Source organism: Zonotrichia leucophrys, chromosome 14 (genome assembly GCF_028769735.1).
Source record: "Zonotrichia leucophrys gambelii isolate GWCS_2022_RI chromosome 14, RI_Zleu_2.0, whole genome shotgun sequence".
In the NCBI taxonomy this organism is placed as follows: Eukaryota; Metazoa; Chordata; class Aves; order Passeriformes; family Passerellidae; genus Zonotrichia; species Zonotrichia leucophrys.
The window spans coordinates 13,584,191-13,598,930 of NC_088184.1; the positions used below are offsets into that span (position 1 = coordinate 13,584,191).

The 14,740-nt window shown below is 48.7% G+C and overlaps 1 protein-coding gene across 4 annotated transcripts; it reads right to left on the reverse strand.

The window, feature by feature from the left end:
* Positions 1-382: 382 nt before the first annotated feature.
* DHRS7B (dehydrogenase/reductase 7B) lies at positions 383-10,985 on the reverse strand. Of its 4 annotated transcripts, none has more exons than XM_064726372.1 (7): positions 10,885-10,985; positions 6,428-6,603; positions 4,393-4,508; positions 3,551-3,761; positions 2,864-2,956; positions 1,461-1,613; positions 383-1,121 (listed from the first exon to the last, which is right to left on the reverse strand). In XM_064726372.1, exons 1-7 carry the CDS (start codon positions 10,902-10,904, stop codon positions 916-918), a joined length of 975 nt encoding a protein of 324 aa, XP_064582442.1. In that variant the 5' UTR covers positions 10,905-10,985; the 3' UTR covers positions 383-915. The 4 variants fall into 4 exon arrangements, with proteins under 4 accessions (XP_064582442.1, XP_064582443.1, XP_064582446.1 ...); XM_064726373.1 differs by lacking the exon at positions 10,885-10,985 and adding an exon at positions 10,351-10,533; XM_064726376.1 differs by lacking the exon at positions 10,885-10,985 and adding an exon at positions 9,857-9,918.
* Between the last annotated feature and the right edge of the window lie 3,755 nt (positions 10,986-14,740).

The following is a 14,740-nucleotide window of genomic DNA, read 5'->3' on the forward strand; positions in this document are numbered from 1 at the left end:
GAAGTGATACCTGAACAGACAGGTATCCTTCCCCACTGGATGTGATCCTAATTACCATCTGTGATTGCTTTAGAGCAGATGAGAACAAAGGCTCTGTCTGCTACACTCTGCACTTGACACACCTGGATTCTTCTCTCGTGCCAGAGAGTGCCTGGCATGCACAGGATCACAGCTGCTCTGAGCTGCAGGTGGCCCAGGTGTGCTGCTGTCACCTGTGCAGTGGGTCCTGGCAGCAGCTGCCTTGCTGTGCTGTTCTGCCTGTTCAGTGCTTCCCTGCATTCCTGGGGCTGGGATCCACAGAGCTGTCACTGCAGAATGAACTGTCCCAGTCCATCAGTAGGGCATGATTCAGACAGGTAAAACGATGCCAAATACACCCAAATTGTACATCAGTTCCTTCTTTAAAAGTGGCACTGGACTGAGCTTAATTTAGCAGCTGACTTGGCACGTTAACAGGAAGGGGCTGTGAAGTTTCCCACTGCAAGCAGCGTGTCCTGGGTCAGAGTGGAAGGAGTGGGAATGAGACACTGATCACGAGAGCTCCCAGCTGAGGACTGTATTTCACAGGGGTGGGGACAGCCAAGGGCTGCTCGTGTGAGGGCAGAACAGGTGGGGTTTATTTGTGGCAGGCCAGTAAAGCTGAGCATGCCTGCAGTGAGGTGAGGAGTCCCAGCCAGGGCCTCCCCAGTGTTCCCCTGAGCCCTCCCTGCAGCCTCAGCTCTCCCCCATTGTCCAAGCACCTTCCTTCTCCAGCTGAGCTTTAGGTGCTGTCTTCCAGCAGTGTGAGGGAACCACTTCCCAGTCTCCATGCAATGGTAAACAGCTTTGAGAAAGGATTTTCCTGCAGGAGCACCTCCAGTGATGTCCCAGCCGACAGCAGGGGCTCAGCCTCTCCCTGCTCAGGGCAGCTGAGCTCTAAGAGCCCTTTGCTTTTCTCTCCTTTTTTGCTCTAGATGCCATTAAGGTGAAGAACAGCCTGGGGCAGAGGTTCCTCAGGTAGACAGCCAGGCAGGGGGTCAGGCCAGCCACAAGCACTTCCTTCTTCTTCTGTCCCACTGCATTGAGAACCACCTGAGCCACCTCGGCCGCCGTCTGTCCCTCAGCCGTGGTCTTGTCCATAACTGCCAAGGGAAAGCTGAGTGAGCACCAGCACCACCAGCAGCAGGTAAACCCCTCTGAGAACCCTTCCCAGGATGCTCTAACTGCACATGGCTGCTTGCTCTGGCTCTCACTCCAGCTGGGTATGGGAGCACAGGCAGCTGTTCCTCATGGCTGGCCCTGAAGGCGAGAGTTGCTGTCTGGAAAGGCTCAATTTTGGGGCTTGCTGTTCCTACCCCACATCCAGAGTCGGTTTTTGATCCTTCAGGGCTAACCTGTGTCCCCACCAGAGGCCATGTGTTGCAAACACACCTTACAATGACCTGGAGATGCTTTAGAAAGGGCAGTGAGGGATATCTCACCTCCATAGCGAGATCCATCCGCTGTGACAGCGTTGAGGGACAGGTTGGTCTGGATGTACCCAGGGCTCACCACTGTCACTTCAATGTCATACTGCTCCACCTCTGCTCGCAGGCAGTCAAAGAAGGCCTGGGTAGCGTGCTTAGAGGCAGCATCTGCAAAACAGGACAAGGACTGTGCACCAAGGAGAGGAGCAGGGCTGAGGAATTTTCACTTTCTGAATGGATTTTCACTGCAGTGCAGCCACTCCTCAGCAGGAGCTGCTCTGCAGCCTCTACGTTTGTTTTTATTTAGTGAGTGGCAGCAACAGGTAGTGGGAGTCAGAGGCAATTTAGGAAGACAAAATGTAAACTCGAGTTTGAAACTGGCTGGGATCCTGAGCTTAATATCACAGCCCTGCCAGAGCACTCCACAGTGAGCCCAAGCTGCCTCCACTCCTGATAAAGGAGACTCGGAGCCTTCAGAAGGCAGAGCTGGCTGCCCTGCACGTGCTGAGCACCAGGGACTTGCAGAGCAGGTTCAGGGCTTGGCTGCAGAAGGGAACAGATCACACAGGCAGGCACAGCTGGGAAGCCTGGCCTAGGGCAGGATTTTCCCCCATGGAATGGCAGAGACTCCTTTTGTTTGGTCACTGCCTGTGGCTGCCACCAGCACACCAGCAGCACCAGAGCCAGCTCAGCACAGTGACCAGGCAAGGGCTGAGCTCCTGCTGCCACATCCACAGGCTCTGGTCCCTGTGAAGTACCCTGGGAGCTCCTCAGAACACAACTCCTGCAGCAACTGGACCCACATCCCCTGCAAAACCCCATGGCTCAGACATTCCAGGCTCTCCCCCCTCAGCATCATTCCTGACCCACTGTATGCCATCACCACTCCACTTCTGGTATTCACTTTCAGTGATTTATGGATGTTTGTGTGTCAAATGCTCTCATCTTAGTTCATCCATCTTTAAAAGGCTTTTTTTTCAGTAATCCCACCAATATTTCTTGTCATAACTGATTTAGCATGAACAGTTTTCTGGATCAAGATTGTTTAGGCTTTTGTTCTGGCATTGTTTGTACTACAGCACTTCATAATTTATTAATACCAAAAATTCCTGCTTTCTTAGAGGAGATAATGCAGACAAATGACAAGGACAAAGTACCATAAAATTATGGAATTATAGTGACTCAAGATAGGACAATCAAGCTGTTTTCAAAACTTATTCTCCATTCCTTAACAACTTTAGGCCAGGGCTAAGATTTTGTACTTAAGAGTGGCTGTCAGTGGTTTGTGACCCCATTGAGGGTGATGCACAGCTCTGCCTTCCCTGCACACAGCCAATTCCATGTAGAAGCAGGAGCCAAGTATTTATTCAGCCTGGTGCCCCAAATATGTCTTTCCCATCTTCTGTGGAGGTACTTACATGCAGATCTGAAAGGAATGCTTATTTTGCCTTGCACGCTGCTGATGGCCACAATGTGGCCTTGTCTCCTCTTGATCATGGAGGGGAGAAGTGCTAGCAAAGGACAGAAAAGACCCATTCAGAGAACACTCCTGCCATTGCTGCTGTCAAGAATCAAAGCTTTCAGAGCACTCAGAGATGCTGAAGGGAATTACAAGATCCCTCTTCAGTGCAGGGCTTGGGACAGTGCTTGGGATGCCTCTGGCTGAGGCTGTGTCTGCCTGGGAGGGTCACCTGTGAGGAGATCCCTTGTGCCAGAGCTGCACAAGGGCAGCTGTGGTGCCTCTGATCTCCCACACAGAGGGCAGCAGCATTTGCTTTTCCTGCCACCAGAACATCTTCCCATTCCCTGCAGCTGACACGCTCCAGGCTGAGCTTTCTGTGTGACCAAACTTCCCAGGAAAGCTTCAGCTCCACTGGAACCCCACCATGTTCTGACAGGGCAGACAGGATAACTGGGCCTCTTCCCAAGCCCCTGCCAGGCTGGCTCAGGAGATGGAAGCAGGGATCATCTCACTGGGGTATTTCCCACACAGTCACACCCTCAGGCCTGCCCAGAACCCCAAACCTCCCTTCAGCCTGTGCTGTACCAGGCACAATGACAAACACAAGCAGAGGCATCAGCCAAATCCTGTGGGTCACAGGTACCTTTGGTGAGGGCTACAGGTCCAAAGTAATTTGTTTCCATCACTTTTTTGTCCACCTGCAGCCCTGTGTCCACGATGGTGCCTCTGAAGCTGATGCCAGCGTTGTTGATCAGGATGTCCACGTGACCCAAGGCCTTGAGGATCTCCTCAGCAGCATTCACCACAGCCTTGGTGTCTGAGAGGTCAAACACCACCGTGTGAGGCTCGTGTGGCTGTGAAGAAACTCAGGTTAGCAAAATCCAGCTCAGTGCTGGGTGTGCCAGCTCTGGGATCCCCCAGCTCTGGAAGCACAGGGGCAGGGCCATCCACACCCTGTTCCATGTGGGGAATTCATGGCAGAAACAGGTTGTGCTCATCTTTATCTGCTCCTGTTGCCTGTTCCTTATCCCTGAGCCTAGCAAAGGGACAAGGGAGATCTTCCTCAAGTACTAAAGTTTCCTGTTCTCTCATTAAAGGAAATGCATCTGAAAAAGGCAAAACCCAACCCATGTGTTTTCTGCAGAAGCCGGCAGTTCTTAGCCACAGTCAGCAGGCATAGACATAAAAAATAAAAGCAGAAATAAAGTCACTTTTCTAGATTCTGAGGTGCAGGTGTAAGGGTCTGACAATGCCCTCATGTGCCTTCACTTCCACTTCTACCCAAGCTGGCTTCTTTTTGGGGTTTTTACAAGGAATGACACACCAGCTCAGTGTACTCCTGTATCAGCATCCATCCCTCACCACAGAGCTGCATTTTTCCTGTTGCTCAAGAGAACAGCCCACAGGCAATTCTGTAAGTTCTGTGAGAGCCCAAGCAGAAATCCAGGCAGGTGAGCCCAGGGCCTGTCCTGGTGCCCCACTCACGTTCTTGCGGTGATTCTTGACAGCACAGAGCTCCTGCACCAGCCCCTTCAGCTTCTCACTGTCTCTGCCACACAGCACCAGCCTGCAGCCAGCTGCATGGAAAGCTTTGGCACATTCTGTGGAGAGGCAAGAAGAGAGAAAAGTGAATATCAGCCAAAGGACAGATCCACATCAGCCCTGGGGAGAGCTCAAAGTGCTGTTTGCTGCAGGGGCTTTATTGCAGGTGGCATTATTGCTGCTGTGTGGTGGCCAGGCTGGCTGACAGAGAGGTCACAGCCACTGCCACCCTCCTGGGACTGTGACAGACACGTGAGGCAGCTGCTGTGCTCACACATTCTGTGCTGGTTAGACACTTACTGTGCTCTTCACACATCCTCCCCCTCAGCTGGGCACATCTGCCTCTTCATTTCTGACCACAGTTACCCTGTGTGTCATCTAACAAAGGTCTGAGGAGTTTCAGTTTTAATGAACACCTCCAGAGGTTCTGGGAGCCTGGGCTTCAGTGCCTTCATCAAGGTGATTCTCCTCATGGGGAAAAGCCTGGAGAAGGGATGCCAGGCTATTGTCCTCCTAATTGCATGTCCCTGTCCCCCCTGGGAGCCAGAGGGACAAACTTGTTTGCACAAGGGATGACAGTGGATGGCAGTGAACACACAGTAATTAGAGGTGGGCTGCTGTATTAATAACTACAAGTAAGGGGAGTTGTAAAAGATCTTGCAAATGAGCCAAAAAGGGAGGAAACTTTACAGTGCAGTGGTGGAAGTCTCTACACCCCACAGCACAGACACAGCTCCAGCTGGAAGGTCTCTCCTGGAATACTGATTTCCTCTCTTCTTGATGAGAAGTACAAGATCCTTTGCCACTCCCACTCTTTGGTTGAGGCAGGCAGAGAGAACCAGTTCATCTCCTTTGGCCAGTTCCTGAACAGCCCTGTCCTTAGGGACACACTCACATGCAAAGGCAGCATCAATTAAAGCTCTATTTGTTCTAGAATGTACTCATCCTAATGAGAGGCCTTGATAGCAGAGAGCACCTTGTCTTCTCTTCAAGCAGCTTTTAAAGCAATTATAGAAAGCAGAATTAGAGAATGTGGCCACTGAAGCAAAACATAAGTTTCATTTGGAAAAAAAAACTCCCTGGTGTTAATAATGCCAAGAGTTTGACTTTAGAGTGGATGGATTTGTACCATGAAAGGTATCTTAACTTGAGGGTGAGGGACAAGGAGGAGTGGAAAGTTTGGCAGAGCAGCTGGAATTATGTGAAGGCAGAACACAATTTCTGAGAGGCTTTAAAGAAAATTTGGCTTCCTGGCTTTTTCAGGATTTAGGGAAAAGACCCCTGACAGCACAAGAACAGCATCTAATTCCTTGCTTTGATGAGCTCCAGTTTATACAAGGTGATTTAATTTTTTTGTACCAAATGTTGAGACTTCCTTGCATATACATCTACAAGAAGAATCAATCAAAATTACTGTCTGAAAGGAAGGATGATAATGCACTTTTTTGATTTCAGGGAAAAACATATTTTTTCCCTTTTTGCTGCCCTGTGGGTTGAAGAACTCGGGCAGGATGCACTGAATGATTCATCATTACAATATGTAATGATTTGGGAGAATCAATAATTTTATTTACACAAATTAAATAGAAAAATAAAACCCAGAAGAAGGTAGTTTATGTCATGGCAGCCTTACTGGGAGCTGTAGTTGGTTCAAAGCTGGAAAAAGCTGGAAAAAGCCATTTCAGTCCTTCTTGCCCACCCAGGTGGGGCAGCAAGAGCTGGAGCTTCGTGCACAGGACAGCAGTGAGCTGAGAGCTGTGCCCAGGCTGCTCTGCTCATTCCCTGGCATCTCCCAGGTGGTTATTTAACAGGAATGGTCTCTCCCAGGCTGGCAGAGTTGACTGAAACCAAGTGGTTATGACTCAGGTGGGAGCTGCGCGTCACAAACTCAGATCAGCAGCTTTCAGCTCATTCCTGCTTTGCTCCTGCCACAGCCCCCTGCCTGTGCTGCCTTGGTGGGCTGTGTGTGTGTCCATACCTTTGCCCAGGCCAGAGGTGGCCCCTGTGATCACCACCACAGCCTCCTGCAGGTACGTTCGCATGCGCAGCCACTGCAGCAGCCGGAACAGCGCGAAGATGCCCAGGCTGCCGAACAGCAGCGGGACGATGACAGAGCTGGTGAAATCCATCAGCTTCCCTCTCTCTGCTGTCTTCCTAGAGCCACAGGGTGACAGCAAAGAGATCATTTCACCATGAGGAAAATGAGAAAACACCTGAAAACAGCTTTGAAATTATTCTTCTTAACCCTGCCTTAGATCACCAATAAACCACCACGGTACCTCTGTATCTTCAGCAGGTTTCCTCATCCCTTCATTTAGGTTTTGGAAAGTTCCCATCAGTTCCCAATTTTAAGCACTGAAACAGTAATGTGAACATCCCAGCAGGACACTTGGCATTGCATCCTGTCAGCTGTCCCATCACAAACTTGGGTTCAGGGATGATGTTCCCATTTTGCCCTAAATTCTCCCTCTTGTGTGGAAGTTCCTCAGGGCTGGGCTATTTCTCCAGATTCTTCTGATTGTATAAAACTGTTCAGATTTCTCTAGAACAGCCAGGACCAGAGTACCTACAAGCCAGAGATCAGTTACTGTGTGTTATCCCAGATGGAGTCTTTTGGAGGCTCCAGGTTTTCTCTCTGAGCCAGTAATTTGCTTAACACACTGAAATCCCATCCTGGGATTGGATTCTGATACCAAGGCATAGCCCTAATCTCCTTGCTAAGCCATTCCTCCAAGAGAGTAGTTTATGTGACAGCTTCCTAAGGGCCAAAGAGCAAGTAGGACTCCAGTGAAAAGGCCACTGATGTTCCCTGTTTATCCCTGAGCTTTTATCAAAGCTTGGTGTAAGAATAAAGTTAATTACAGCCCCTTCCTGAAATCTTCTGGGTCACACATGAAGTCAGAACCACACCTCAGGGTATTTTCCTTTCCCTTGTTTCTCATGCAGGCAGAGTTTGAACTCTTGCAGTCTGAACTGCAGGACAGGTCTTTACTGGGAAGATACTGGGAAATTCTGGGCACACAACTTGTGCTCTCCAAACAAAAGGAGAGCATGAGAAGCAGAAAACAGGAGGTAACCACAGTGCCAAGGCAGAATTCAGAGTCACTGAGGGGATGGCAGAGGCTCTGCATGCCATGGAACACAGCTAATGTGGAAAATGTCAGGCTCTTCCAGATACCCATCAGGGGCTTGGAGAGAATTCCTCAAATAGCTGCTCAGTGAACAGCTTGCTGAAATAGCAGTGAACTGAATAAAATAACTATTTCTGGGGCTGCAGCTGGAACACAATCAAATAACACATAAAGACAGCTCTAAATTCACTTGGCAAGGTCTGAAAACAAAGCCACCAAGGTAGAACACAAATCTTGGAGTGAGCTTCCCATTCCCAAAGTGATTTCTGTGTGTCTCAAGTCCTTCCTGGTGGGATCCAGTGTGGATCATGCAGGGAGACACCAGAGCAGCAGCTGCCCAGGGCACAGGGAGTGGGAAAGCACAAACCCCAAAGGAGGATTCAGCTCAGGCCCTGCAGAGCATCTGATTCCTCCACCCTGGGAGTGCACACAGGGGGGGTTTGGCACTGGTTTGCAGCCAGGGACTGGCACAGTTCATGTGACACAAGAGAATGGATCTTCCCTGAAATAATTCCTGGGAAAATGATGTTTTGACACATTCCACTGGATTTCCAGGCTGGATGTGAAGGTTCTCCTGACTGGTTCATGCTCAGCAGCTGCTTTCTCTATGATTCCTTTTTTTGCTCTCTCAAAGGTCTCTTGAGAGTCACAGCACAAAGTGTGGGCAGGGACAGCAGGTGCTGTGCTGCCATTGGGCTTACAGGACATTCTGGAATCAGAAAAAACCCTCAGCCCACGTTCAGGCCCTTTCATTATTTCCCAAGTGGGAGCTGACAGCTGCACTGGCACTTCCTCCATGAGGCACTGGAAAAATCTGGCCCTGCTGTGGTTTCAGTGCAGGTGCAAAGGTAACTGAGAAGAGGGGCCTTTCCTGACTCCTCTCCTAGCTAAAGCACACTGAGACCTGAAAATATTTCTAATCTTTTATTGTATTTCTTTCCTTTTTCTCATGTTATACACAGGAACTGGGCAGATTGTCCATCTCTGCCTGAGGGCTGCAGCAAACCAAGAACTCAGGCTGGAGCCTGAGCCAACAGGTAACAGCTCTGGGGAGGGGAAAGATGGGATGGGAACAGAAGGAGAGGAGCCAGAGAGACAAGGAGCTGCCAATCTGAGATGAAAATCCCTTTATATATTTAATATATTTTAATATATATTTCATATATCTTTATGTATATTTCAATATATATTATATATTAAAATATATTTATTTTAAAATATATATAATTTTATATTATATAATAATTACATATAATTTATACATTATATGTAATTTTAATATATAATAATATACTGATATATAATTATTAATATATTGATATTATAATACTATTTATATATATGCTGTATATAATATATAATATATAATATATAATATATAATATAATATATTATATATATTGTTAATATATGTTATATATTAATATGTCTTATTATATGATATATTCTATAATATGATATATTCTATAATAATATATATTATATTAATAGTACATAATATATATAATGTAAATTTTTGGGGCATGCAGATGCAGTGCCTTCTTCCAAGGTGCTCAAATCGCCTCTTCAAAAAAAAACCCAAAACAAAGAAAATCTCAGATCAGTCAGACTTGAGAGAGAGCACAACCCAGCTGAGTAAATCATTTGGGACAGAAGAGCTTCTGCAGCACTTCAGGCCCACAGCAACAATTTTTGCTTTGATTTCATGACCTGCTTCTATCACAGCCCCAACTTTAGGTGACACTGAAGCAGTGTCCTGCAATTCCCAATTCTCCATCCCAAAGGGCAGGACTGGAACATGCAGTTACCAGAGAGCAGAAATAAAAACTGATAATGTCAGCACATACAGGTGACAGGAAACTTTTTGAAGGCTTCCCATAGAATAAATCACATTTATCCAATTAAAAATAAACCCAGAATTTCCCTTTAAAACAAAACTGGGTGTTCTCCTGTAAATCCAGGACAATGGAGGAATCAAGGACCAAGGATTAATGACCTTATTAACGAATAAGGGTGCAAAGATGAGAGCAGATCCTAAAGAACCAAACCGCTGGAAGCTTCCCCAAACAAACTGGGACTAAAGCTGATTGTGCAGCTCCAGGCTCCCAGAATCACATTGTCCTTTAGGTGACAAGTGGCACCAGCTGGAGGCTGCAACCCCAAACCCAACTGAGGGGATAAAAGGAAGGGGAAAAAACCTGATTTTCCTAAGGAAAAAGCACAGCCCCTGTGGGCCTGAGTGAGGGCTTTAGTGTGAAGAAAGCACAAGGTCCTACCTGAGAAAGGAAGGAAGGAAGGGGCTCACCAACAGTGCTCTGAGCTGGAGCTGCCTCGGTGCTGCCTCAGGACAGCCCCGAGTTAAATGTGGAACTGGCAGCGATCCAGGCAAGCGTCCAATGCCAGCCCAGCCCGGGCTGCCTCTAAAAACAAACCCAGGGAACACAGCCCTGACCTTTGCAGGGCACGGGGAATTCAACCCCCACACCGGGAACACAGCGGGAGCTCCAACGCTGAAAGCAGCAAAAACTGCTCAGGAGAAATGCAGCAACGGGGCAGAGCTCCTCATCCCAACAGGGAGCAGGAGGAGAGAACAACCCAGCCGGAATTCCCAAAGCAAGCTGGGATTCCCGAAGAAAGCAGGAATTCCCAAAGCCAGCCAGGCATTACCTGAAGCATCAGCCCCTGCCTGAGTTCTTCAGCCCACGGGGCAACAAAAAGGGAAAAAATACGTTTGCAGCACCCGGAAACCAGTCTGGATTTGAGGAATTACCTGGAATCCCACCCGGTCTAGTGGAAGGTGCTGGCAGGGGTGGAATGAGAGGGGATTTAAGGTTCTTTCAGCCCGGGCCAGCCCAGGATTCCAGGAAATCGTTTTCTGTTATCTTCCTGCCCCGTTCACTCAGGTACAAAGTGTAATTCCAAAGTGTAATTCCTCCCACACGGAATTCCTCCGCTGGTGCTCGGGACAGAAACAAAGGCGGCCTGATCAGAAAACTCAAACATTTGTTGTTCCAAAGAAAGCGTTCTGCAGACTTTTACCAATTCAAAAGCCACCTGAACCTCCATGAGGCGAGGCCATGACGGCGGGCTGTCCCTGGTTTATCTGTAATTGGGTTTTTAATTTATCTGTAATTGGGTTTTTAATGGCGGTACCAGCGGTGAACTCTGTCCCGGAGAGCGCCGGGCGTCCCTGCGCGCCCCAGCGCCGCCTTCCTCCAAGCTCTCCCGCACTCCCCCGAGCCCCGCAGCCCCCCGGGCCCTCCCGGCTGTCCCTCTTGTCCCCTCCTGTCCCCTCTGTCCCCACCTGGCCGCCGCCGTCACCATGGCCACCGCCGGAAGTGGGCCCGGGCCGCTTCCGCCCGGACCCCTCTCCCCGTGACGCCAACCGGAAGTGGCTGTGGGACAGCAGCTGCCCTCACCTGTCCCCCCGCCTGTGCAGCCCGGCCGGGAGCAGCGGTGCCAACCAGGGGTTCCGGCCTCTCGGAGTTCCCCACAGGTAGGCATTGTCCTCAGTCCCAGAATCCCAAAATCCCGAAGGGCTCAGGCTGGAAGGGACTGTGGGGCGTGGGTTCAGCCTCCCTGCTCAGGCCTGTCCCAGAGCACGGCACGGGATTGCTCGGGAATATGGCGGTGAGGGAGGGAGGCTCCACAGCCTCTCCCCTCAGAGCTCGGGAACTGTGACATCGGCACAGGACACCCCAAAATCCCCTCCTGAGGGTGCCAATGGCCACAGGACACCCCCAAAATCCCACCCTGAGGGTGACACTGGCACAGGACACCCCAAAATTCCACCCTGAGGGTGACATTGGCACAGGACACCCCAAAATCCCACCCTGAGGGTGACACAAACCAATGTGACTGTGAGGAACAGCAGTAAATTCCTGTAGGAGAAAAGAGACATTTCTGCAGAGCCTTTTTCAAATCTGTGATAGGGAAAAACCCAAATTTCTCTGATTTTCCAAGAGCTCAGTGCAGAAACAGGGCCTGGGTGAGCAGCTGTAAATCCCCTGGCACTGATAAGGGCACAAACCCGGCCCCAGTGATCCCAAAAGTCCAAATGTGTCAGGATTCTTGCCCTGAGAAAGGAAAGGCACAGGGAGCTCCTCTTAGTGAAGGTTTTTGTGATTCCATTTACAGAGGAATCAGAAATACTGAAATGTTTCCAAGGGTATTTAATCCCAGATGTCTTTCCCTGTGCACAGCAGAGAGATAAAGGACAGCTTTTTGCAGCAGTTCTTTGAAAGGTGGTTTCATCATCCATTTTTATGGTAACTTTTTTCTGCTCCTCTCTTCTAATAGGGAAAACACTGAAATTAATTCAAAGGTTCAGTGCTGGTTCATTAGTAAGGGATCAATATTTCAGGGAAAAGATGAGAAAATAATTCAAAATCTTCCTAAAAATTACTGTCTGAAAGGAAGGATGATAATGCACTTTTTTGACTTCAGGGACAATATGTAATGATTTGGGAGAATCAATAATTTTGTTTACACAAATTAAATAGAAAAATAAAACCCAGAAGAAGGTAGTTTATGTCATGGCAGCCTTTCTGGGAGCTGTAGTTGGTTCAGAGCTGGAAAAAGCCATTTCAGTCCTTCTTGCCCACCCAGGTGGGGCAGCAAGAGCTGGAGCTTCGTGCACAGTGAGCTGAGAGCTGTGCCCAGGCTGCTCTGCTCATTCCCCTGGCATCTCCCAGGTGGTTATTTAACAAGAATCTGTTCAAATGCTCTCTCCCAGGCTGGCAGGTGCTGGCAGAGCTGATTTAAACCAAGTCCCACAGCAAAGGCTCAGATTGGAGCTGCAGCTGCAAAGTCAGTGGAGTAAAGCTTGACTTTGTTGCTTTGACTGGGAATCCATTTCCTTAGGTTAATCTAATGTAATTAGCAAGAAATTCACCTCTGATTCAAAGCTGCTCATTGATACATCATGCACTGGGATTAGAAGATTTACTGATGTCAACCTGTCTTTGTTCTCAGAACCATCAGTGAAAACTCTCCCCCACATCTAGGACTGGTTTGCAGACTGGGCAAGCCCCAACTGGTAAATGTTGGCATCATGTAAAACTCTGTCTGTTGGTTTTATTTGCACTCAAATCTCTTTCCTTTCTCATTTTGTCAGGCCACAACTGCAGAGGGCTGGAATCCTTTTAGCATGTTAACACTTCCTTGACAAACATCCTGCTGTTCTGTTGCTGCCCTCTTGCAGTGCAGGAGCTCTTTCTTGAGGGGGAGAAAAGAAAAAAAATCTCCAAACTCAAGGATTTGAGTTTGCACTTGTGTTTGGTGACATCTGCAATCACTGAGTGCAGATCTGCAGCCTTTTAACCCCAATCTCTAGGGCAGCAATTTTGTGCCCTAGTTCCTGTGGGCTCTTATTTGTCACTTTTTCTTTTTCCAGGAGTATAAGATGCAGCTTCTTGCTGTAAGAAAAGCTTTGGTTGCTTACCCTAAGAGCAAAAATCTGGGCAGAAATCCCCACAGGGTAACAAAACCATTCCCCAGGGAAAACATCCTTGAACTGGTTTGAACTGAGAGCTCCCAGTTTCACAGTGCCTGTGGCTGGGAGATGTAAATGTTCCAAGGGCTGTGGCAGGATTAAAGATTTTCTTGTCTCAGCCTCTCATGGAAGGGTGCAGACTCTCATCCTCCCATAACTGGAGTCAATGAAAACATTCTAGGGTGGCAGGGGAAAAAAACCAGACCTAGGATGGAAAACAGACAAATAAAGGCTTCTCAGGGCTTTTCCAGTTCTTTATCCCTGCAGCTCTTTGCAGATTTGTCTGTGTCCCTTCCAGACAGTGACCCAAGAAAATGTTCTTAACTTTTGCCTCAGTTGTAGTTCTGGTTTGGAACTGGGCTCTGACTCAAGGACACCAAACTCCTTTCAGAGAACTTTCTGGGTACTTGGTCACTATTTCTCTCAGCTCTTGTCTCTGGGAGAATTTTGCTGCAGGTTCAGTTCACTGCAGTTCAGTTTTTTTCCACCACCTGAGTATTATTTTTCTTTCCCAGCTATTTTCTATAAGGTTTGTTTGTAATTACTGTCTCCCCCAGAGCCTGCACTGCAGCATTTCCAAGCTCAGTGTGAGAACAGTGTAGACTTAGTGAAACTGCATTTCTGATGTGTGATCGTGCTGCAAATCCCCAATCCTTGCAGACAACCCAAAGCTGGGGAAGAGGGAGAGGCAGCAATATCCTCTCCTCCTGCAGATCCCCACACTCCACAGCCACTTTAATGGAGCTGAATGCTTCCAGGGGAGAGACAGTGATGTTTTGTCACACACAGAAATGGCAAAGCTGAGGCACCATTTCCACAAACAGATGCTAATTGTGGTTGTTTTAATTGATGAGAGGACAGCTGTACAGAAGTATTTCCTACCTGCAGCTTCACTGCTCTCAGGATACACAGCCCTGTCCTTCCCTGCTGCCTTTACTCCTTGGTTTGGAGGGGGAAAAGCAGCACCAGGCTGAGGGCTGGGCCCCCAAGAGCTGTAAAGGTGCAGGCACATCTGCAGAGGAGAGGAGAGCCCACCCCTGTGCGGGTTTGGGAGGGTCAGGAAGGAGTTAAATGACAGCAGAGGGAGAGGCTGTGCTATTGTTCAGGCATCCCTGGGTCCAGGGTGGCTGATCTCTATTCCCGGATCTGCCTCTGGCTTCCTGCACGACCTTGGACCGCTCCCTTACCTTTTCTTTTCCTTAGCTCCCCAACTACAACATGGAAATCCTTCTCTTCCTGTGGTGCCTCGTTCCCTGCGGGATTCGGGGGGCTGAGGGAGATCAGGGGAGCACAGGAACGCGTTTCAACCCAGAAAGATTTAAGGAGAAGGCAGCAATTTTTGGGGCACGTTCCTGTTCGTTCAGGTCCAGCACGGGCTGTGCATATTTGGGTGATTTTGGGGGGGTTTTAGCAGCAAACTTGTGGTGAAAGGCAAATGTTGGTGCAGCTGCCCAGAGCGCTGCCAGCTGCAAGGAGCCTGTTCTTCACTAGATGGTGCTTTGATCAAAGATTTGGATAACCGCAGTTCTTTCTGCACAGAATTTCCTAATTTTTTCTTCCCCAGTCTCCATTCCTGCCTCTTTTTCTGTGCTTTAACACCACGGGGGACACTTAATGATGCTGGATATCGAACAAGGCTAATCTGTGGTACTGCAGGCTCCGAGCA

Bases quoted from the DNA above. Each gene is read 5' to 3' on its own strand.
- DHRS7B (XM_064726372.1), bottom strand. From the start codon at position 10,904: ATGGTGACGGCGGCGGCCAG. The intron at 6,604-10,884 runs GTGGGGACAGAG...CTGTGGCTCTAG, and splicing joins ATGGTGACGGCGGCGGCCAG to GAAGACAGCAGAGAGAGGGA. The intron at 3,762-4,392 runs GTGAGTGGGGCA...GTTTCTTCACAG, and splicing joins TCAAGAATCACCGCAAGAAC to CCACACGAGCCTCACACGGT.